The 24,038-nt window shown below is 38.5% G+C and overlaps 7 protein-coding genes across 7 annotated transcripts; 3 read left to right on the top strand and 4 right to left on the bottom strand.

Moving 5' to 3' along the window:
• Positions 1–9: 9 nt before the first annotated feature.
• Positions 10–7,662, bottom strand: FDP41_010484 (uncharacterized protein; the record flags this gene model as incomplete). Its single annotated transcript, XM_044700787.1, has 6 exons — positions 10–4,599; positions 4,669–5,181; positions 5,260–5,580; positions 5,626–5,703; positions 5,844–6,026; positions 6,109–7,662. The coding sequence occupies 6 exons, from the start codon at positions 7,660–7,662 to the stop codon at positions 10–12; spliced, it is 7,239 nt and encodes a 2,412-aa protein (XP_044568132.1).
• An 843-nt stretch (positions 7,663–8,505) lies between these two features.
• On the bottom strand, positions 8,506–10,161 carry FDP41_010483 (uncharacterized protein; the record flags this gene model as incomplete). The annotated part of the gene is made up of 1 exon (XM_044700786.1): positions 8,506–10,161. One exon carries the CDS (start codon positions 10,159–10,161, stop codon positions 8,506–8,508), a length of 1,656 nt encoding a protein of 551 aa, XP_044568131.1.
• Positions 10,162–10,720: 559 nt separating this feature from the next.
• Positions 10,721–12,289, top strand: FDP41_010482 (uncharacterized protein; the record flags this gene model as incomplete). The annotated part of the gene is made up of 1 exon (XM_044700785.1): positions 10,721–12,289. One exon carries the CDS (start codon positions 10,721–10,723, stop codon positions 12,287–12,289), a length of 1,569 nt encoding a protein of 522 aa, XP_044568130.1.
• A 149-nt stretch (positions 12,290–12,438) lies between these two features.
• Positions 12,439–13,227, top strand: FDP41_010481 (uncharacterized protein; the record flags this gene model as incomplete). The annotated part of the gene is made up of 1 exon (XM_044700784.1): positions 12,439–13,227. One exon carries the CDS (start codon positions 12,439–12,441, stop codon positions 13,225–13,227), a length of 789 nt encoding a protein of 262 aa, XP_044568129.1.
• A 151-nt stretch (positions 13,228–13,378) lies between these two features.
• On the bottom strand, positions 13,379–15,974 carry FDP41_010480 (uncharacterized protein; the record flags this gene model as incomplete). Its single annotated transcript, XM_044700783.1, has 3 exons — positions 13,379–14,080; positions 14,175–15,366; positions 15,466–15,974. 3 exons carry the CDS (start codon positions 15,972–15,974, stop codon positions 13,379–13,381), a joined length of 2,403 nt encoding a protein of 800 aa, XP_044568128.1.
• An 862-nt stretch (positions 15,975–16,836) lies between these two features.
• On the top strand, positions 16,837–19,884 carry FDP41_010479 (uncharacterized protein; the record flags this gene model as incomplete). The annotated part of the gene is made up of 1 exon (XM_044700781.1): positions 16,837–19,884. One exon carries the CDS (start codon positions 16,837–16,839, stop codon positions 19,882–19,884), a length of 3,048 nt encoding a protein of 1,015 aa, XP_044568127.1.
• Positions 19,885–19,959: 75 nt separating this feature from the next.
• Positions 19,960–22,665, bottom strand: FDP41_010478 (uncharacterized protein; the record flags this gene model as incomplete). The annotated part of the gene is made up of 1 exon (XM_044700780.1): positions 19,960–22,665. The coding sequence occupies one exon, from the start codon at positions 22,663–22,665 to the stop codon at positions 19,960–19,962; it is 2,706 nt and encodes a 901-aa protein (XP_044568126.1).
• Between the last annotated feature and the right edge of the window lie 1,373 nt (positions 22,666–24,038).

The following is a 24,038-nucleotide window of genomic DNA, read 5'->3' as shown; positions in this document are numbered from 1 at the left end:
AGACAACATTTACAATTGTCGTAAGGCTTGGAAAATGGAAATTTCTTCTCCACCCTCAGAAGCAACGCTCAAAACCTCCTCCTCCTCTCCATTCTCCTCAGCTTTTGAACCTTGTTCATTATTATTCGAAGCAAAATCATCGGGATACATGTACTTGACAAATTCTTTTTCCAAAAATTCCACAGCAGTGATCACATCTGGTGGTTGACTGTTTAACCACGATTTCAATTGTTCCACATATTGTTTCTCCTTGTATCGAATTTTGATATTCCACAATAAATCAGAAATGTTAAGAGTTCCATCGAATTTTGCTGCCACTGATGATTTGGTTCGATCGAGAGGTTTCACAGGATTAAAATAATTGGAGGATTGTCGATTGACAGAATTGGAGAAGGGAACTGGTTCGTTTTGTTGAAGAATTTTCATCCATTTGGTGAAGGAGAGGGCTAACATTTTCATGGTTTCAACAGGCGATCGTGCACCAAATTCATTCACCTTTTTCACAACTTCCTCTCTTGAATAATAAAATCCATTAATTTTGAATATTTTCACAAAGAGAGCTAAAAGTTGGAACACAATGTGATACGTTGTTTCTGATTGTTCAACTTCCAAATGATTAAAGAAAAATTCCAAGAATAACTTGATGTAGGAAACGTCTGACATGAGTTCATCACTTGAATTCTTATCCTCTTCAAAGATCCATGAAATGATTCGCAGAGTAGAAATACTCGCTTGAATGGAGAGAATTCGTTTCCAACGATTTTGTTGCTCTCTTGCTTTTTTCTTGGAATCTCCACGGAACAATTGTGAATAACTGCATTGTTGACTTCTCAAAATGCTCACCGATGTTCGATGAGAAAGTTTGTTGACGTTGGGTGAGGAGAAACGTGACAGGTTTGGTTTTTTAGTTTCATAATGACTGTCATCTTTTGAGAAGGGAATTCCAAAACTCTTTCTTCCAACTGTATCCTTGACAGTGTTCGCTCGTTTGGTTGCTCTTGGAGAAAGAGGTTCTTTTGGAATCGAAACTGGAGCTCTCAAAGTCGAAGTACTTCGAGGGGTGGATGCCATAAAATTACTGGCACCTCCTTCATCCATAGAGTCTTCATCCATAGAGGAATAGTTTGATTTAGTATCTGTATATCTGAAGAGTTTTGGGATGGATGACAAAATCTTGATGAAGGTGCGTTTTCTCTCAGGTACTTCTTGTTTCCACCACTCACGAAATACTTTTTTCCTAGTGTTAATTAAAATGTGCAAGAAACAAACGAGAAGTGTTTGTGCCTCAGGTCTCTTTTCAGAACGATTTTTAGAAGCATCGGCCTTGGTAAGCTCTTCATAGGTTTTCCAAAGATCACAAATAATAATAATGAATGGAAAGTAGAGAGAAGCAATTTTTCGTCTTGCATCTTTTGTTTGATATCTACTGTCGTATTCATGTCTGGAAAGCAAGAAGCAAAATGTTTGTGCAGCCTTTTCTCGAACCTTTCGTTGTTTGTGAAGAGTGTCCAACAGAAATCTCTTGATAAATATTCCAGACAAGTAATGATTGTCACACATGTGATAAACAATGTAATTTCCATTCTTCTTGACATATTGTAAACAGCTACTATCGCTGTAGGACAAACATAATACAAGCAAATGATCATAGCTTGCAATGTGTTTTAAAAATATATTCTTGAGCTCTTGGAATTGTTCAAATTGTTGATCTTTGGAAGGTAAGAATTCATCCAAAAACATTTCAATTTCTGTGATGATGAATCCCTTGTCCACGAGATTTAACATTCCAGTCAACAACTGTGCATATGAAGCAACCAATACTTTAGCCATTTGCATCGAAGTCAAATATCTGAATTTGCATTCCTTTAAAACTAGAGTCCTCAGCTCTGAAAGTAAATCTACAATTTGATTGAAAGGTCCGGGTAAGTCATCCTTCTTTTTCTTTAAATGTCTCAAAGGATTGGTAGAGGAGTGATGTTGATTTAACAACTTGTTACTGTGCATATAGAGTATGAGAGATTTCTCAATTAATTGGAAATAAATAGAACTATTCTCTATGAGTAAGCTATCATTTGGTAGTTTGATAAGAAATGCATCACCGGAGGAAAGTAAATTATAAACGGACATGTTGGTGACTGCATCATTCTTTCGTTCAGCTCTTTGTTTTTGTTCATCGTCCAAATGTCTTACAAATCTCTTCAAGAGTTGCTCAAATAAAAATCCTGTGGATTCTTTGTTGTTCACGTATGATTCCTTAATGTATCTCTCAATATATTGACCTGTATTTCTCTCAGTTTTCTTCAACCCATCTAGATATGAATTTAGTAAGTCAAAAGCTTGAATTTGTACCTGTGGATATTGCTTCAATGTTATCATCAGCAAAAGTACATCCATGATTTGTGGCATGTATTGAATCAAGTTTCTAAAGTCAACCACTCGTTCCAAATTTTTCAATTTTTGATTGATATTCTTTTGGACTTCAGTCACAGAATCTCCATAAATGTTTTTCATAACTTTGACCAATTCAGTTGCAGAAAAGAATTCATACAAGTTAATATCGGTAGTATACAAAGTAGAGATTGCTTGAAAATCAACTTTAAACTCTCCTGACTTTTTTCCTTCTTCGGTTCCATGAAGGTAATTCTTTGGTGGCAATCTTTTGTAGATTGTAAGAGATTGTTTGCCATGTGTAGCGAGAAGACCATGTTTTCCTAAAAGCATGAAAGATGAATATCCAATGACTTGCATAGATTTTTGATCATTATCGCAATCAATGTCAACAAATGTGAAAAGGAAGTGATCACTTGAAGTGAGATGCTCCGGTAATTGAACTTTGATTTCATCATTAAACTCTGGGCTACTGCAATGGTAAGAAACTGTGGAATAACCTTCGTTAAATGTTTTGTTGTTCTTTCGCAAGAAAACTTTCTCGCCTTCTCCATTCAGATCCTTGTCGTCTCGTTTGAATTTTACAATAATTCCTATCGACATGTTGTCTCTCAAAAATAGAGATCGGCGCTTAAAAGTAATCGACTGAGGATACACATACAAATTATTACTGTCGGTCAATGATCTCATAAAGTTAGGAGCAAACGTGAACATTTTACACAAGTAGGCTCCGTTATTGGTGTTTGACGTTTGTTTCAAGTAAAAGGAAGTGTTTTTGAGATCGACACTGGCATCCAGTTCAGTTAAGCTATCAGATTTTGTTACAGGGGTTGTTTCAAACGATTTGCTCATTTCACAGTGAAGCTTTAAAGTCATAGGCACAATCTTTTCTTTTTTTACATCTCGTTTTTCAAAGAATTCGTAGAATGAGTGTTCGTTTCGAACTTCATCCATATAATAAAATGTTTCAATCTGCTTTGGAAGAATAAGATTTCCTTCAAAGTCAAATAATGGTTCGCAAGCCCAAGCAAAATCTTGCTGGAAATTCTGTAATTGTGGCAATAATCCATTCAAAGCTTTTGAGAATTTTTCTTCTGTGAGTTTGTTTTTAGATGGTTTGATATAGGAATCTGTAAAATCGTTTCCTTGAAGAGTTTTTGATACAATAAATAGTACCATGATATCAGAGTTGCTTGAATCTACCTCATAACCTGAGCATCGACTTCTTTTAACAGAGAGTGGATCATCTTCCTCAGCAATGTCACCTAACAGTTGTTTCATTTGCTTTGTATTGACATCACAGCAAAAAGTCTCTGAAATTCTGCGTTTTTGTTTGATATCAATTAGGTACCAATATAAATAGAGAGGTTCCATTTGTTTTCCGTTAAAGTAATCTCTAAACAGGTTGGGCTGGAAACTAAGACATTCGATAGATACATTCACCAACTCTGGATTCTTTTTTGAGAAGCCTGCATCTGTGCACGAAGTGTTTGACGTCACAGAGTGTAAGTGATAATTCTGAAGACTGTTGTAAACATGTTCATCATAGGTTTCAACGGAGGATTCTCTTTCATTCTCTTCTTCTTCGTCTTTGATAATTTGTGTCCATTTCTTGTCTGTTCCATCTCTACCGATGTGATACGCTTTCAATATGTGTCTCACTGAGTTGGCTCGTATCATTTCCTTGATCCTTTGATGGGAACAGTGAAACTGTTCCTCTGGGCTTAATCTTTCTGCTTCTAAAGTCTGAGTAATAATGGAAAGATTGGAAGATGGAGGCGACTGACTAATATTGATCATCGGAGCGTCTGCTGGAGGAGTGAGACTAACAGGAGAGGTAGTTGAAGATACAGTAGAGGTAATACTGTCTTTTCGATCAGGAAATCGATCTGTTGGAAATCGGTGCGTCGTGTAGAGTTGAGTGAAAAGTTTTTGTGACACATAGGTCATGGAATACTTGCATGGATGCGTCACTATCGATCCGTTAAACACGAACACGAGTAACCGAGGAAAATCTATAAACTCGGAGCCATGTTGTCGATAGCAAACATCATAGGCCTCTTCGAAAGGATAATTGTAAATTTCTCGACATTCATCCAAAAGATCCAAACTGAAAAAATACAAGTTGTAAATGTTATCTTTTTCCATGGGTTGTTGTTGCACTTCAATAGCGTCCAAAATTGATAGAATGACTTCTCCATGTTCATCAATCTATTTAGTGAGTTGTATTGTTAAATCAAAATGAATTTCATTGGTAAACTTAGGAGAATCTCTACTTACAAATATCTTGGAAGCATCCAATTTGATGATAAACTGAATATCAGTGTTTCTGTTAATTTCTTCGATAGCAGTAGCAATTTTTAGCAATATCTCCAGCTTGTCATGCAATGAAACATATCTTGGATTCGAAGGTACCAAGTACTCTTTCAAATTAATTCCTTGCGGCTTGTGTATCACAAAAATCTCTTCTTGTTGAGTGTCACTATCAAATTTCGTAAAAAATCCAAGAATATGAGTGACATATTGAATATCTCTCAACTGAATCAGAGTTTTAAACTGATCTGCAGTGACTTTTCGTTTAGTAACAAATGTTCCTCGCCATTTGTAATATCCGCTCTTAGTTGTTAATTCTGTCAGTTCGCTCTCATCAATTTGATATCTCCACGGTATTAAGTAATCCCAAAAGAACTCATGTGAAGAAATTCTATCATCAGGATTCTTTTGTAAGAGTTTGTTAATGACAATGTCAATCAATTCCTCAAAGTTTTGAGGCAGCGACGTTGAATTCATCCTCTATATAATTTTAAAAGTACGTTTAAAGTAAATCGGTAAATTCATGAATGGAGGTTGCAGTTTCTCACAAAAACTTACTTGTTTCATCTTTTCAACCATTTTTAGCTTGTGAGAATTGTGATTTTCATTGATAAGCTCATTGGTGTTCAGTAGAGCTTGATCAAGACTAATTAAATAATATATAATACAACCTAAACTCCACATATCGGTTTTGTAAGAAAATGTAGCGTTTAAATGATCCGGACTCATCCAACCAAACGTTCCCACCACTGAGACGGCCATTGATTGTTGAATATTTTTCGATAGACCAAAATCTCCGAGTGTGACTTTGCATGAAGTAATCTCTTTCTTATTCTTTTTATCGACCTCTAGACTAGAAATGAAAAGGTTATCAGGTTTCTTTGAAACAGTCAGCACCATAAATTCATCTTTCCGAAAACTTACCAAATCTCTGTGAATGATTCCTTTAGAATGTGTGTATTGAATTGCGTCTGTGATTTGAAGTACCATATCAATAATACACTGTGGAAAAGAAATGAAAAAATTTGTTAAAAAAATTTGTTAAAAAAGTACAAAATATAATTGGAAATGTGAGCAAAAATATAATGGTGCAAAAAATACAAAGATCAGCCGAGTAAATCAAATCTTATCGGTAAACTTACATGTGGTGTGAAAGGATTTTTTGGTTCGCAATGAGGAGCAAACTTTGTGATAAAACCAGTTAAATCTCCATGAATGTAAACTGGCATGGTCAATACAATGGTCGAGTTGAAAATACTTTTTGTCTCATACAGTCTCCAAACTGGAATAATCGATGGATGCTTCATAACTCTCAAAATATTAAACTAGAGGTATGCCAAATGCATTGAAGTATTGAATATATAGAAACAATGTTTGTAATTAAATATTTTAAAAGCAAATACCCACCTCATTCCATAATTGTGCAGAGTTTCCACCGGCATTAATAATTTTCAAAGCCACTCGTTCTCCTGTTGACTTTTCGAGAGCAGAAAAAACAGTTGCTTGTCCACCTCGTCCCAAAGACTTGAGTTCTGTATATTCCTCTACAATTGCTGCCTCATTATTCTTCTCTGTGATTTGTATTGTGAAATCATTCATGACAATTTTGAAACGATCATGTGGAAAGTGTTGACCTCTTCGTTGTTGAATTTTTGGTACGCTATGATCGTGTGAAGCTTGGCCTCCTTGTTGTTGCTGTTGACGTGTTTGGTAATGACCATGAATGATGTGTCCAGTGTTGGCAAAACTTGGACTCGAACCACTTCCGTATCGTTTCAGCAGCAATGGAGTGACACTCGAAGACTCTGTCGAAGAAGAAGAAAGCTCTCTGCCTTCCGAATTCGTTGTCGTTGAAAAAGGTGATGCATCTGAAGAGGTGTACAAGTTGGAAGTACCATTCTGAGGAGTAGGAGGGTTTGATTTTGAGTTCTGTTGTTGCTGTTGCTGTTGCGTAGAATTTTGGTTTGATCGGTGCGTATGTTGTTGTTGCTGCTGCTGCGATTGAGAGAATGGAGAGAAGGTGGTCGAATTGGTCGACGACGAAGAAGAAGAATCTCCAGGAGAGGATATCGAAGCATCCGAGTGTCGTCCCGATTCCGATAGCCGTCCCGTGGAAGAGGAGGTTTGCAAGGAAAAACCAGATGCTGTTGTGCTTTGATGATGAGGCGTTTGAGAATTGGTCGATGAGGAACGCGAATTAGCAAAATCACTCTGAGTGTGTTGATGGTGGTGATGATGATGATGATGTCGATTACCCGATAAATTCAAAGGAGGAATTGAGAGTCCTACTTTTTTTCCTCCCGATAAGCTCATCATCTCCGTAGAAGTACTGCCATGTTGATGGTGTTGTTGTTGTTGAGTGGTAGCAAGATGGATGAGGCTCGACAAGGGTTTACTGGGAGAGAGTGGTGTAGGTTTTGTGCAGCTATGACTGTTCGGTAATAATGGAATGGAATTATTGTTGCCACCATTATTATTATTATTATTACTGTTATTATTAATATTATTATTAATGGTCGTCGATTGAGGTGTTGGAGAAGTGGCCTCTAGTCTCGTTCCACTGCTGTTGCCACCACTATTGTTATTGCTACTAATACTACTGCTGACATGGTTCTCTTTTTGTGGTGGTTCATGAATGTTGTGAAACTCCTCTGTGGTTGATGATGAGGTTGCAGAAGAAGAAGAAGAAGAATGGAGTGATGTCGTAGTGCTTATTGTTGTTGTTGTTGATGATGGGTGGTGGTCCATCAATGGTGTCATTGTGGTTTGGAATTGTGCCGGAGGAACAAAATGGGAGGATTTGTTGTTATTATTTGAATATTGTTGATGGTGATGATGCGGATGAATATTGACCGAGTTTGAAGTGGTGGGCGTTGTTGTTGTTGTTACACTGGCAATATCATCGTCTTCTGAGTTTTGATGATGGGTTGTTGGTGTTTGGACTGTGTTTGGCCCTATCATTTTTTTACGAATGATGGTTTTGACAGATGGCACTTCTGGTTCTTGGCTTTCTTGGGTTTTTTCCTGTTGTATTGAGCTGTTGGTCGCGGTGAGGTTGAGAAAATAGTATTTGATGTTGCCCATCACCAACCAGCGATCCAGGATCAAATGTCTTACTCATTGTTGCAATCCTTTCCAACACGAACCTTTTACAAAACCAACAACAGAAAAAAATTGTAAAAAAAGAAAAATATCAAAAGCCTTGTCTTGATGAATAGCTGCCGTTTCCGAAAAAATCGTCCATCTTTTTCAACAGAACACTGCTCAGTGGCCTGAGAGTATGTACCTATTCAAATTGCCTCCAATCTTCATTTGGTACAAAACGTTCATTAGCAAAGATTGTATCTTTCCAAAGGCTCCATTATTGGATCTTAGATTAGGAGACATTGGAAATCCATTTTCTCTATGAAGAGATTTTGAACGAACAATGTGAGAGATTTTATCGAGTGGTGGCAATCATGAATTTTATGAACATGAAATGGAATCGACGATGAAAAGAACGAAAGGCTGATCTTTCTCGATGATGAACTTGGTCAAAAGGAATACTTGTATCAATGTCCTGAAACTGGTGGAGTTGTGAAACTTGGTAGGTTGTGTGGGCGAGAATTCCAATCTCCATTTCTAAACAGAAATTGATGATGGTGGTCAAAATATTCAATGATAATAGAATCTTCTGTGGCTTCCAAGCATCATGGCAAGGAAGTAGAAAACACAGTCATACCCTATTCGAATGATGTGTGTTTAAAATGCACCAATTACCACCAAAAATAGGGGCAGACCGAAGAATGACATGAAGTCATGGTTTTACTTTGTTGGAACTTGCATTTGTCTCTTTTTAAAGTAGCTGATGGGATCTCCCCATTCGTCAAGCATGAGATGTTTGTTCGACCATTTGACTCGGTCTGTCAAACAGCGTTTGCATTCCTCCTTCGTGTCATCAATACAAGGTTTACCTTGATAGAGCTGATAATTGACTCTGTATTTGGTTGGAGTAATGATTGGCATGACCATATTAGCACCAGAGTTGAGAGCAATTTCTCTACCTGCTGGATTGATCGCTTGCAAGGCCGTGGTTGCAGAGATGTTTGCTTCAGGGATGAGAATTCTTGCAAGTGCTGTCATTTTCAAGGATAATCGGAATAATTTTCGATTGTACTCTTTTTTCTCCTCTTCATTCAGGTGCCCATAAAGCTTCATCCATTCTTCTCCAATCGGTGTGTCCTCTTGAACAATATAAGGTCCCATTCCAATCATGTCTGCTCCAATGTCACGGAAAAAGAGCAAGTCACTCGCTAAATCCTCAACTGTTTGTCCAGGAATCATAATCATGACACCAGTACCTGTTTGATAACCGATATCCATGAGTGTCTTTAAGCAATCCCGTCGCTCCTCCCAAACATGCTTCGAATCATTGGGATGCAACTTTTTGTAGAGTTCTGGATTTGAGGTCTCAATACGAAGCAAGTATCGATGAGCTCCTGCGTTGTACAGTCTCTGATAGGATTCTCTACCCAACTCTCCAACTCCCAAAGCAATTCCAAGACCCTTGTTCCATTCACCTGGACCACCACCTCCTGTTCTCTTTTTAATTTCATGAATGACCTCCTCCAACATGGCAATTCTTCCCTCAGTGTTGAGTTCTCCGCTTTGCAACATGATGGATCCAAAATGATTTTCATAGGCCCAAACCGCTTGTTCAATAATTTCTTCCTTTGGCATGGTATATCGAGGGACTTTCATGTGTTTTCTAATTCCACAATATTTACAATCTTTTTGACATACGTTCGAAAATTCAATAATTCCTCTAAAATACACCTTATTACCATAGATGGATTCTGTGATGGAGTTTGCATAGTCAAAAAGAGCTCTCTGATCGACCAAACTCTCCATATTCAACACACTAATAATTTGTTCTCGGGTCAAGTTGACTGGAACACCTAACTGCGGTATTTGTCCTCCAAAATACTTGGACAAGACTTTAATTCTTTCCTCTATGGGTTGCTGTAGATAATTGGCAGTTCTTTCTCTTCGTTTTTTCCGTTCCTCTGCTCTTTCGCTTTTTAGGGAGTTTAATTCGGATTGAATGGTTGGATGAGCAGATCCCTCAGAATCCGAAACAACATTCGCAAAATCAATTTCTGAAGTCGGAATGGGTGGCTGTCGAATGTTGATAATTGTTTTCTTTGGTGTTGGTAATAACTCTTCTTCCGAAATAATGTCGTGATGATGATCATCATGGTCATGATTGCCGTGCATTGCTTTTGACAACCACAATGAAAAGTATGCTTCTTGTTGAGCAAGATGCGCAGGATTGCTATGCAACAACGATCCTAACACTGATGATGTTGATCTACTACCCGAGGCATGATTGGTATTGAGGAGGACACTTGTCCTCTTTGCAAGTCTTGTATTCCGATAGCATGATGAGGTTTCAACGAGAATGGTCTTTAGAACTTTCATTTCCTGTTAAAGTCGACTGTTTTTTCAAGTGTTTGGATGAGAGATCGATCGATCAATGGCGTTGTTACTAGCTAGTTATCCACTCACACCAGTGTCCACTCGTCTTTTAAGGTATTTTTTAAGAGCTTGTGTGATGATTCTTTTTTCACCATTTAGGTCCTTAAAATTTCTTTATATTTTTTCGGGACTAAAAAAGGAAAGCGAGATTCTTCGCCAAATAGTCCCAAGCTTATAAAGAAGCGAATTTTACAGGTGTTTGAGTCAAAAAACAAAACACACAGTCATCACCACGTCAGCGATCGACCCGTGATCTCTCACCTTTGACTACTCCTCGTTCATCATCACCATCATCATCATCATTACTATACTATTTAATCCAAACATGAAGAGCATAACAAGAAGGAATGGAGCAACAACACTTCTCCAGCAAGCACTATTATCGAAAGGATTATTTGGCTTTTGTCCAAAAAGCTCGTTCAAGCAAGCAACTTCAGCATCCACACACACTCCGACCCCAGCAACACAAGCCATTCGTCGTAATTTTTCATTGTCCATTTCCATGATGGCCCGCTGGTCTGTCGAGAAGGAACCCGAAACTCTGAAACAACTTCCGGATCCCACAAAGATTATTGATGAGGCATTGATTCATCAAATGATGGAAGAAACCAAAGAAAAAGCACTCGATCATGAGCACGTGAGAGGAATTTTGAAACGAGCCCGAGATCAAGCTCTCCTTAAATCGCCTCTCCTCCGAAACAAACACAAGAATGGAGCAAATGGTGATGCTTCTGACACTTGTGAAAGTATTCCAAAAGATGAGTATGTTCAAGGATTATCTCTCGAAGATACGGCCACATTGTTAAACATTCCAGAGACTGAAACAGATATTCTGAATAGTTTGTATACAACTGCACTCTTCATCAAGGAGTTGATTTATGGAAATCGAATTGTTTTGTTTGCTCCTCTCTACACTAGCAACTATTGTGTAGGTAGTTGCTTGTATTGTGGATATAGAGGATCAAATAAGGAAATGCCTCGTTCGTCACTCACGGATGAACAAGTGGTTCGAGAGGTGGAGGCTTTGGAAAAACAAGGACACAAAAGAATTCTCATGTTGTGTGGTGAAAGTCCAAAATACACTTTTGAGGATTTCTTACGGCAACTACAAATTGCAGCCGATGTCAAGACTGAACCTCATGGTGACATTAGAAGAATCAACGTGGAAATTCCACAGTTGAGTGTTTCTGATTTTAGAAGACTCAAGGCCACTAATAAGGTTGGAACTTATATTCTCTTCCAAGAGACTTATCATCGTCAAACTCATAAGGAAATGCATCCATTTGGAACGAAGGGACAGTACTATGATCGTTTGCAAACCATGGATAAGGCATTTGTGACAGGTTTGGATGATGTCGGTATTGGTGCCTTATTTGGTTTGTATGATTATCGATTTGAGGTGTTGGCCATGTTGCAACATGCAAATCATTTGAGTGACGTTTGGAATGCTGGTCCACACACTATTTCTGTTCCAAGATTGAGACCAGCCTCTGGTTCAGAAGTGAGTGTTAAGGTTCCAAATCTTGTCAATGATGATCAATTTAAAAAATTGGTGGCTGTCTTGAGATGTGCTGTTCCTTATACTGGTATGATCTTGTCTACAAGAGAGACTCCAGAAATTAGAAGAGATTTACTGAGAATTGGTATTTCACAAATGTCTGCTGGATCTAACACTGCTGTTGGAGGATACGAAAAGAAAGAAGAAGAACGTGACGATTACTCCATGGGCCAGTTTTCGTTGGGTGATCACCGACCAACCAATGAAGTCATTCGAGAATTATTAGAAACTGGCTACATGCCAAGCTTTTGCACTGCCTGTTATCGCATGAACAGAACAGGTGAAAAATTCATGAAAATTGCAAAGAAGGGTGACATTCAAAATATGTGTCATCCTAATAGTATCATGACACTTGCAGAATATCTGCACGATTATGCAGATGAAGAGACACAAAAGATTGGATGGAGAAGAATTGAGGAAGAACAAAAGAATATTCCTTCTGAAGCCAAACGAAAGAGTCTCAAAAAGAATCTCGAAAACATTGCTCAAGGAGTGCGTGATATTTATTATTAAGAAAAACAATGATCAAACTGAAACCATGTGATCATCACAAACATGTTTCCTTTGTACAAATTCTATGAAATTATTCTATTAAAACTACTCACAAAAAGTTTCTTATTAACACAAGTTCACAAACCAGATTCAAAAATCAGATTCAAAAAATGTCTCAATTCAAGAAACGTCTCATGACCATCATTGAAAAATCGGGTGGTATTGTGGAAGAGGAATTATTCGTGTTGAAACCAGGAGTAATCATCACAGAAGTTTCACAATCGACACCCGAAGCCCTTGATCTCTATCAGGCCATGCATTGTAACCACGGAGAGGATTATTTACAAAGTGCCGAATTCAAAGGTCGACTCACCTATTTGAGCTTTAAAGATCAACCTACAAGCAGTGAAGAGAGCGCCAATTTTCATCATCGAATGATCAATGAAGCGAAACATCTGAGTATCTATGCAGGAACAACAGTGACATTTTTAATTGCCGGTTGCACTGTTGAGACCTGTCAGGAGTTGGTGGCACATCGGGAGGCCTCTGTCGCTCGCTTGACTTCTTCTGCAACGTTGGCCATGTCTGAGTGTTTGTTTAGGGTTCAGGGTGAATCAGCTCCACGTCAGAAGGAAATGATTCGTGAGTTTTTGCAGCTTCGTGAGAAGAATAAGGAATTTTGGGACAAGAAAAACACCAATCCAGAAATGTTGAGTACTGAATTCTTTAATATGCAAAATTTGGCTTGTAAATGTAATGCATTGACATTTACCATCAATATTAAGGATTTACACAAGTTGTTGATTGGAAGAATGTGCTCAAAAGGAAACGAGACTGAAGTTCAAGAAGTATGCTCCATGATGGCTGAACTCGCCCATAAACGATTCCCAGAAATCATTAAGGAGCCATCTTTCTATAGAAAGATGGATGATAATGGGGAAAAGCTGGCTGTCCATTAATTCAACAATGAATTCTTGTATTTGAATAGTTAAAAAGTTTTAAATTCAAATCACATAGTTTAATATAATAAATATTGTAATACATTTGTATTGGCCATTACATTTTTCAAAATGTCTGGTGGCAGTGACACAGGAGAATCCCACAAAATAATTACTTGAGAATCGTTTGAATTTGTTTGAAAACCTCTTCGGGAGGCAATGAACCGTCAATGTGGAAAGTAATTTCTTCTGGGAACCACTTGTTACTCTTGTCCATTTCTTCATGATAAACCTTCACTCGAATTTTGGCCTTTTCTTCATTATCGGTGGCTCGTTTGGTCAGTCTCTCCTTAACATCTTCTGGAGGTGGAAGAAGGGAAGCATGATAAATTTGCCCACTCTGTGGATCCACAAGACGTCCACATTGTCTTTCAATGGCAAGTTCATCATTTATATCTATGCAGAGTACACATGTGACAGCCAGTCGATTATCCCTCACAAATTGCAAATTGGAATCAGTTCGAGGATATCCGTCCAAAATCCAGCCCTTTTCTCTGCAATCTTTTTGTAAAATTCTCTTCAGGAAAATTGGATTAATTAGTTCATCAGGCAACAATTTTCCAGTGTTCATAATTGCATCACATTTCTTTCCCAATTCAGTTTGTGCTTTGACTTCAGCTCTTACCAAATCTCCAGTAGAGATGTGAATCAATCCATATTTCTCTGCAATCATTTGAGACTGGGTTCCTTTACCACTTCCAGGTTTTCCTAAAATAATAATTCTATGTGGAATATGAAATTGTTTCTTGTAAATATTGGCAATGCTGTCATAATAGCTCTTGTTCTCATCATAGAATACATAACATGGTTCAAACTATGGTCACATGCATTAAAAAAACAATCGTGTAGATTTGGAAATGTCATTATTATCAACATGATAAAACAGGACAACATGGTTTTCAACTTACCATTGGATAAATTTCCTTGTAAGTAAAGGCATCATCATATGTAATTAAATTCTTTTGTGCCAATAAATCTACAAATGCAGAATAGAAAGAGACTGCATTCTCGACTTCGTTAATGGTGATGGATTTGGTTTTGGATTTTTCCTTCAAGAATTTAAGTAGTCCATCTTGATAAATGGTTTTCTCTGGAATATTGAAGGCTGAAAAGATAGCCATTTGTCCCATCATGTATCTCACAAATGCGTTGTAATTTCTTGTACATTCTGGCAAAAGTGGAACATCATCTTTTTCAAAAACAGGTTTAACAATTTCATTCCACACAGTTTCAAACACCAAATCAACAATACACTCATTGTCTAACATGGATAAATCTTTGGTGTGATACTTTTCCATACGAGAAATGAATTCGTCAATGGTGAGGAATCTAATGTCTGGAATGTAACCTCTCACATGCTCAACGCTGTCCCACCATTTACGAATTTCTTCTTTTCGAGTTTCCATGTTGAGATAGTTGTTGGTATTCCACTTGTAGTCTTCCACAAAGAATGGTCCAAATTTATCCTTGAATGTCTTTAAGGCAGATTCTGAGGCAATACTTTTAAACTTGGTATCGTCTCCTTTGAGAGCATAGTCCACATTGGCTCGTACCAATTTTTCAAGTGTGGGTACAATTCCATCCCTGTCAAAGTCAAGATTAGAGGAAGAATAGAGAGGATAAATTTTTCGAGAATCAAAGTCATATTCAATTCCTTGCTTCTTCAAAGCATGAATGAATAATATATCTGCCATCATCATGGTCACAGCTTCACTGATCATTCTGAATGTAATATACACTAACTTGTGGAGTTCAGTTCTTTCATATCCAGTATATACCAATTCTAGAATGAGAAAATGGCCACAGTCATGAACTTGGAAGGTTGTCTCATGAATTGGATCTTTCTTGCTGACGAGAGGTAAAGCAGGATTTAACAATGTGGAAAAGTAATTGTATTGTCTTCTGTTGATGGCAGACTTGAGAACAATACCTTCATTGGCTACTGTCTTCCAAATATTGGTAATCTTGTACTTGGCAGTGCTTTCATTATTGTAGAGATTGTGTGTTTCAAAGTAGTGGAGAACACTCTTTTTAAAGTCAATGGTTTTTTCTGCGTGTTGAGGAGTAAACTGAAGATCTCTTCTCTTGGAGTAGTAAAATCTGTATTGATAGGTGGAAATAACATTCAATCAATTGGATGACAAAAAGAATTGTCTCAAAAATTGTGAACACCACACACATACAACATGACACACCTACCGATCACGAATAAACTCTGAAATGGCCATATCTCTCGAAGAAATCTTTGATCCCGAGCTCTCGATCTGTTCCAAATTACTCAAACCTGTCGAAATATTGATAAAGACATCATCCCATCCAAACACACTGTTTCTCAACAGGTTAGGCTTTTTTCTCGATAGATCAATAAAACCCAATTGAGTATTCTTGTAAATCTTCTTCACAATCGCATCCTTCTCCTTATTGAGTTGCCAAACAGTGAGTTCAGTACAACTCTCAACCAACTCCAAATGTTCCAATTTAGCTCTCTCTCCACTCTGTCCTCTCTTCCACAAATCCATCTGATCCGCAATGAAACAAATAGCCTGTGGAGCATGTTGTTGCAAAAATTCCAATTTTCTCTCATCATCCGAGTATTCCTTCGGATCAAGCAACACCACTCTCACTCCGTAACGATCAAAATTACGACTATATTCGGGCAGTTTGAGAGGATTGGTGGAAAGCAGATACACGGAACGAACGGAACTCATTTTTTGTTGTTGGTTCGTTCCGTGTATCTGCTTTCCACCAATCTGTTCTGATCTACCTGAAGGTTCGAATTTGGACCAATGAATGTGGTTAAAGGCGGTGGAAAGAAGAGGAGTGAATGAGATGCAAAAATTGATGATTTGGGTTCATGCTCTTGATCTTTTTTTTAAAGCACAATCACCTGAACAGTAGTACTGTCAATTTTTTCCGGCGACCGTCATTGAAATTTTCTTGAAACTTGATGCAGTTTGAGGATTGAAGCGACCGTCATGAAGTTTTGAGTTGGCAGATTGACGCTACAGTTCAGGTTGTGTACTCTACGCGCGTGTAGTAGAATAAACTCGATTTTACTCGTTGGATTGCTAAAGAAGAAGAAGGGAACTTTGTTTTGAGGCGTGTCATAATTTTTCCTTCGGTTGTTCTCAACACCTTGTCATTCATGGTCGCACAAGAGATAAGAAATCACTTTTTGAGCGTGTTTGTTTCTTTGGCGAGTGACAATTCCTTTTGAATCCAAATTCAAAGCATTTCAAAAAATATTTTCGAACGCCGCAGCAAAGAAGGGCGCCCTCAAAAACACACCCATCGACCAACCTCAACAACAATCCTCCTCGAGCTTCTTTATAAAGGATCAAGGAGTGTGCGTGTGTGTTCTCTTGATTCTTCCATCGCTCATTCGCCATTGCATTCATCAACCCGAACCCAACATAATTCTTTGTGATCTATAGGTATATATATACCTTCATTGTTGTTGTAGGAATATCATTCATGAACATTTTGTAATATCGTACTAGTAGTGAGCCATCAAAAAGGTAAAACCTCCTCAACATTGATTCCTGGAATCAACATCACCATTCCATCATTATGAGTCGCCATCCTCGCGTTGTAGATTCCCATAGTCAAGGTCATTCTACAACAACAACAACAACAACAACCACGAAGCCTTTATCATCTTCTCTTTATCATCAAGACGTTCCGACGATAACCAATCAACAAACGCTCCATCCATTTCATAACACCACCACCACCACTCATGATGAGAAATACTCTTCTTATTCATTAAGTAGTAAGGAAAGTATTAATACGAACAGCAGCAACAACAGTGGTCGAGAGAATTCCCTCACCAACGCCATCCTACATACATCCCCACCATGGGAAGAAGCCAGTAGTTTCTATTACTTTCAAAATGAATTCTCCCCATTCGTCCAGCCCTCCAACGATCATCATCCACATGGAAATTTGTTGACCCTCTCAACATCAGATGCTAATCTTTCTGAAATCTCTCAACAACCAAGAAACGATCCGATCGTTGTGTCTTCTCCCTCCTCCTCTCACCGATCTCATACTCAACATGTACAGACCTTTCCTTCACTTCAGACCACTTTCGACAATTACCCTCGTCATCAAGAAACTACCATCGATGCATCTCCAAAAACTCAAACTCCCTCCTCCCTCAAAAACTCGGAAAGTTTCAATAGACTCAATGCGAAACAGGAGAGAGAAGTGAGGTGTTCTGAAAGCAGCGACCGAAGAAAGTATTCAACAACCGCTGCACGAAAACAATTATCCCGCTGTGCTTCCTTCTTTGCCAAATTCATTACAGTGACCAATGTGCTAATTGTATTATTTATTTTCCAAGTTTTTCTTGGTATTGCTTCCTCTTTTGTGTTGCTTTACTCGAGTGGAGAACATGTCCTTTCTCATATTCAAGACTTTCAAAGATTTCAAATGCAAGTTTTTATTGACAGAGAAATACATCAATTTGTGGACAACATTAACACATTCATCTCTCACATGATGAGACTTGTTTATCGAATTAACCTAAACGACGAAATATCTCTGTTAAAGGTCATTGATACGGTTGACTCTCTTTACGCTAAAAACGTAGGAGCTAATGCGTATAGATATGCCCGCTTTGACGATCGATATTTAGCACGTGAATATAATCAAACAGTGAAAGGGTTAGCATTACGAGTGTACGATCCCTTAGAGACTTCTTTTTGCTATTTTAAAATTAGTAAGGAAGAAATGATACATGCACCAAGTAATAATTCTTACACTCTCTCAGAGTATCTTCATAGCACGTTTACCCCCTTCTTTAAATCCAAAGGGGTTAAATACTTTCCTAAATCAAGAGTTTACTACGCTCCTTTTAACAAAGGCAACAATTCTGCGACAGATATTTTATGGACTGAATCTTGGATTAATTATGTTGGAGCTTCAGTCGTGTCACTCAGCATTCCTCTCTTTAGCAATTACTCCCTTTCCTATCTAAATGATACAAGTAACCGTTATTTGATACAATCTGAATTATCACCCAAATTAATTTCAATCCCAAGCGTGGATCCAAACACCAATCCACAATACAAAACTCCAGAATATTTATTTGGAGTTTTAAGTATTCAGTTCTCGATTGAGCTTACCATTTCAAAACTGCTGAACTCAACAAGGTCCGGTTGGGATATTCTCTCGAGTTACAGTAGCAATATTTTGGATAACAGCTTCATTATGGATGCAAAAAACGCAATTTTGGGCCAACAAGGAGGATCGACAAGAGTGAATGCCATGTACAATATCATTGTGCAAAAACAACTCATTGAGGTGTTAATTGCAGCAAAATGTTCGGCCATTCAATTGCCCGCCAGTATGACTGATGTTACTGTCACCACGTCGAACACAGTATTTTTCATTATTCCTGCGGGCACTACTGTCAATGGAACGACCTTTTCAGATACACTGGAGGTGGAAATTATGCCCTTTTGTGACAGCTATAATCTTCAATGGTTTATTGTAGTTGGTGTCAAGCAAACTTCGTTTTTTGAAGAGGCAGTTAGAGGTAGCGAATCCTACCTTGCACTATTTGTGGGGTTGTTGGGTTTGGAAATGATACTTCTCTCCCTTATTATCGTTAGAATTAGTTGTTCTTTAAATCGACTGGCAGCCTCCGTTCAACAAATCTCTCAATTTGGACCTTTCCCAAGCAAGACAAACAACCACCCATCGAAATGGAAGCAAACTCTTTTAAACGCAATTGATTTTCTACAAGAAAGTACATTATTTTATGACATTAGACTAATGCACCAAAATCTATCTATAATGAACAGTGGTCTTGAAATATTTTGCAAATATATCCCAGATACAATGAAACGAGAATGTGCTCAGCTTGACCTTGGTTTTTCCAAAAGAGAATTAGGCGTTTTACGTGTTGAAATTCAGGATTTTTATGAACTCAATATTGTCGACACTAACCGAATTGCAGGAATAATGACTAAATATTACAACCTTACATCCAATGCAATACATGTCAATGGAGGTGTTGTAGATAAGTTTGTGGGAGGAAGTGTCACTGCTGTTTTTAATTTATCAGAAGAACATACACCAGAGGCTACAGCAACTCAAATGTGTCAATCGGCTTTACAGATTGTTTTGGAGCTGGAGAAGTATAACCAAACGTTCTCTACAAACTTTTCTGTGACCATTGTAATGAATTACGGAACCATGTCAGTGGGAAATATTGGTTCCAATAATCGTTTGAGCTTTTGTGTTTTTGGTCCAGAAGTCACATTGTTAAAAAGTATTTTAGATGAGCATCACATCTCGGCCAAGTCCATAATAATAATGACAGAAAAGGTTTTCGAAAAGGTGAAAAACATCTTTACTTGCTACTTTGTGGATTTTATTGGTATTAATGAGCATCTCGAAGGTGTCTATTTATTGGAATGCTTGTCTCAACTGTCTACCACAAAGCAGCTCGAAAACTTTTCATCATTGGCTAACGTCAGAGAATGCATAATTGATCGGAGTTTCAAGGAGGCAAACGCAGAGTTAAGCAAACTTCTCTTGGAGTCACATCTAGCTTGTCCTTACTCACTGCTGCAACAACTAAAAAACAAAATCTCAAACTATGAATAAAATTCGTGTGATAAAGATTTGATAGAAGTAGAGGCTCTGATAATTTGTGTGACGAGTTCTTTTATTGCTTCATTCTTATTTGTACTCAGTAAATTTATAGAAGGTGCAATTGGGACCATGTTTCTTTTTAAACTGGATCTCATCATAATAATTATTGAAAACTATTGTTTTGCTTAAAGTGTTTTGCATTTTGTTCTGTTTTGTTAATGGCGAACTCACTGAGGAATTATCTTTTTCAATGGATGATAGGGAATTTCGTCTCGTTCTTTTGGGAATGGCTGCCGTCACGGTGGAAACTGAGGTGGCAGGTGTTTCAACTCCCTGAACTTGAATTGAAGGAATGTGGATCATCGGGCTTGCAGGAGATGATTTTGCAATGCTCTTTTTTCTACTTCGTGGTTTTGTTTCTGTTATGGTGATTGCAGGTGTTGAATAATGACGCTGGTGATATTGCTTTCCAGTGTTACCTTTTAGAGCAGTGATTGAAGATTCTGACTTGCAAAAAGTAAATTGTTGCTGATATTGTTCCCTGAAGGAGGAAAAATTAAATGGCTCTGGTTGTTGAGGAGAAACTGGAGATATTTGGCTCGTACTATCATTGCTTGCAACTTGCAAGAATTGAGATGACGAGGTTGACATGGCAGAAGAATTGGGTGACAGATTTGGAGAATACATGGCAGGAGAAGAAAGTGTTCTTGATCTTCCACTTGAACATGTTGGCATGACGGGAGAAGAACTGTTCATATTTACAGGATGGTCTTGTAAGATATCAGTAGCACTCACTAGCTTCAGCCCAAGGGAAGAAGTACATCCAGAGAGTGCATTGTCAATTAATGAATAAATTTCATTTGCATTGGATGGTATGTTGCTTGCAGGGTCAAAAGAATTACTGGTGTTTTGAAGTGGTGGTGTGTTTTGAGGAGGTGGTATCGATGCTGGTGAATCCTGGAAAAAGTTGATATTTGGATGTCGCGAGGAAACTTTTAAGGTTGATCCCAATATTTTCTGATTGTCCAAGCTCGAAGAGTAGACCGAATCGAGAGACATTTGACTGGCCACGCTGTGTCTTCTTGCATGTGCATGCGAATCGACTTCTGCGGATGTTGTGACAAGCTCCGGAGTGTTTTGATTCATAAATAACATGTTTGGAGCATTCTTAGAGTTCCCTTCTTGTTGCTGCTGCTGAGCTTGACTTGACAGCTGTTGTTGTGGTTGTTGATCGCTGATCAATAACCTGAGAGTATTTAACTGTTCTTCATTGAGAGAAGAAAGATTAATCTGACCTGATAACAAGGCAGAAGCTAGTGTCATTGGATCAATCATCATATTGGTGGAATTATTGCAATTACTTTGATTCATGGTGACCACATTATTCATGTGGTTGTTGTTGCTAATATTTACAAGTCCTTGAGGAGTGGGAAAGAGCATGCTGGTGTTGCCACCCAATGTAGTTTGAGGGTTCATGATGCTGTTATTGCTGTTGTTCATTGTGATCACCATGTTATTATTCATGAACATCATCTCGTTGTTTTGGTCTTGCTCCTGCTGTTGTTGTTTCTGATTGGACAGAAGAAGAGGAGAAGGTTTTCGAGTTTTTCGATACTGAGAAGTTATTATTTGAGGGTAAGAATTTGAAGAAATGAGAAGGCTCGAATGGGGACTTGATTGAGGCGAAGAAGAAGAAGATGAGGATGCAATGGGAGATGAAGAGCTTCGTTGGTGTTTTCTTTTCTCTGCATATAATAATAATGGTTGATGGGAGAACCCTTCAACAGTGTCCGCAGATGCAAGAAGGCTCAAGGCTTCTTCATGGTTGCTGCTGTTGTTGGTAGTGGCAGTGGTGTTGGAAGTGATGGAAGGACTTGAAGATGATGACTGCAACTGAGAGGGACGGGCAAAACTCTTTAAATTTGCGTCTGACGATTCATCAAAAGAAGAAAGAGATGTTGGTTGATGACTGGTCGAGATTGGGGCGTTCGTTAAAGTGGTACTAGTGGAGTGACAATGGTCGTCTGCTGATTTTTCAAAGTTGGACTTTTCATCGCCTTTTTGCGATGTCGACTTGCTGAACATGCTGATGAGGCTCAAAGATGAGTCCATGCATGTTGTCGGGTCATCCATTTTGTAATAAGTATTAGAAGAAGAAGAACCCTTCAGTAGGGATGTCGGAAATGAAGTGTTGAGAAGGTGACGACTGTTGTCATCCTCACCACCACCAACATTGTTGTTGAGAAAAACAATATCCGAGTTTGGTTGTTCCAATGTTGGTCGCATCTCATGGTCAACTCCAAAATAGCTGAGAAGGGCCGATGGCTGTTGTTCATGTGGTGGTGGTTGTATTAGATGGGAGGACGAACTAGTAGGAGGAGAGACTTCATCACTCATAAGCAAACCTAAATCCCGATACATCTGAAGCAAAGTCTCTTGTTGTTGAAATAATTGTGTCGTTGAGGAATGGTGTGATTGTGGGAACATTTCTTCTTGATGAAAGTGTTGTATGGATGATGAGGATGGATCTATTTCTGATTCAAGAGTATTATTTGGGATTGGTTCTCTTTCTCCTAATGATGATGAAATTGATGACTGATCTGCTGCTGCATGCATGTGCTGCATATTACGGAGACTTGTTTGAGAGGAGTATTGGCTTGTTTTAAGGTTTGGAAGAGAGAATTGATGCAAAGGGTTTCCAGAAGGGATTTCATCATGACGAGTAGCACTACACTTATTTGTTAACAATAATGAGTGATTGTTCAATCTGTCTGTTTGAACGCGTCTGGTCATTATTGGTTCCTCTAATTCCGACAACGTGAGTGTTCTTTGCCAATCATGGACCTGAGGTTGATGGGAGTTCATTATTGGGAGAGAAATTGAGCAGGAACATGCGTAGTGTTCTTGCTGTTGTTGTTGTTGCTCGTTCTCGCGAGGGTGTTGTGGTTGTTGTGGATGCCTTGAAATGGTGTGGTTATTGTTGTTGTTCTTTGAGATGTCGTTGGACAAATTCATCTTCTTGTTGTTGTTCTGGTTACTACCGTTCATTGGATATTTGCGAAATGAAATGCGTGTGGATGTTCTTCTTTGATGATGAACAGGTAGTGAGTTCTTTTTCTTTCGTTCACTCCACTCTCGTGATTGTGTTGTGAGGTATGTGTTGAGTGAAGAAGAAGAAGCCTTAGAGCAGACAGCACAATGAGTCTCCTCTCTCGTCCTGTTATGGAGTAACACGTTACTAAATCTGTATTCGCGGTCAATTGGATTTGAAAATTGGTGTATGCACCACCTTTGTTGGCTTTGAGATCCACAACAAGCCAAACTCTCCCAAACAAGGAACGTGTGATCGTTTGATATAGTTTCTTTGAGTTCCTTTCCTACACTTCTCCGAGATGCGTCGGAAATTCACACAATAGATTGCTGCGAAAGGTATGGTGGTGGTGGTGGTAGTAGTAGTGTGGATTCGCTACTTGGCGCAAGACTACGCCGTGTCTCAGAGAGCTCTCTCAGTTGTAAATATTACAACTTGTAATGAATAGGTTTTTATTGTCAAGGCGAATATTGTTGTTGCTTTCGTTATCACTTTTACAACTCCCGATGATGACGAAAATGTAGTGATCAAGGGGCAGTCTGCAATCTCTGAAGAGGAGGACCACAGAGAAACAATCGCACGAATTGTGTGAAAGAGGATGAGACGGAGAGAGTGGGTGTGGGTCTGATTTTTTGTGTTGAGTTTCCGCACTGGGTGTTTCTTGAGATCGAAACAAGTGATGATTGGTGGCGGATGTGTGGCTTTCATTTCGAGTGAATTGGGCAAAAAGAGGACAAATCCGTCACGCTTTTGGGTTTGGATATAATTGACTTCCATTTTTAAAAAGCTAAAAGAGTATTTTTCTCCATCGTTGTCATCATGCAGCTGTGCTGACCATTGCATGGACTTGAGCAAGAGACCATGTCCTAAATGGATGCGAACGCGTGTTGTCAGAATATATAGTGTTCACTCAATTCGATTCTGTGAAGTTTGTGAATGACTCATGACCAACATCGATGAAGTCCAGAGAGGTCAGCAGTTCGTGGACCATGAAATAAAATGGACACCGTTGTTGATACTTGATGGTGCAGTAGCCCGTCCATACATTGAAATGAAAGAAGAAGCATCAATCAAA

Source organism: Naegleria fowleri (assembly GCF_008403515.1).
Source record: "Naegleria fowleri strain ATCC 30894 chromosome Unknown tig6, whole genome shotgun sequence".
NCBI lineage: Eukaryota > Heterolobosea > Eutetramitea > Acrasida > Naegleriidae > Naegleria > Naegleria fowleri.
Note: the sequence above shows the minus strand (reverse complement) of the source record. Positions and strands in the feature narration are given on the sequence as shown.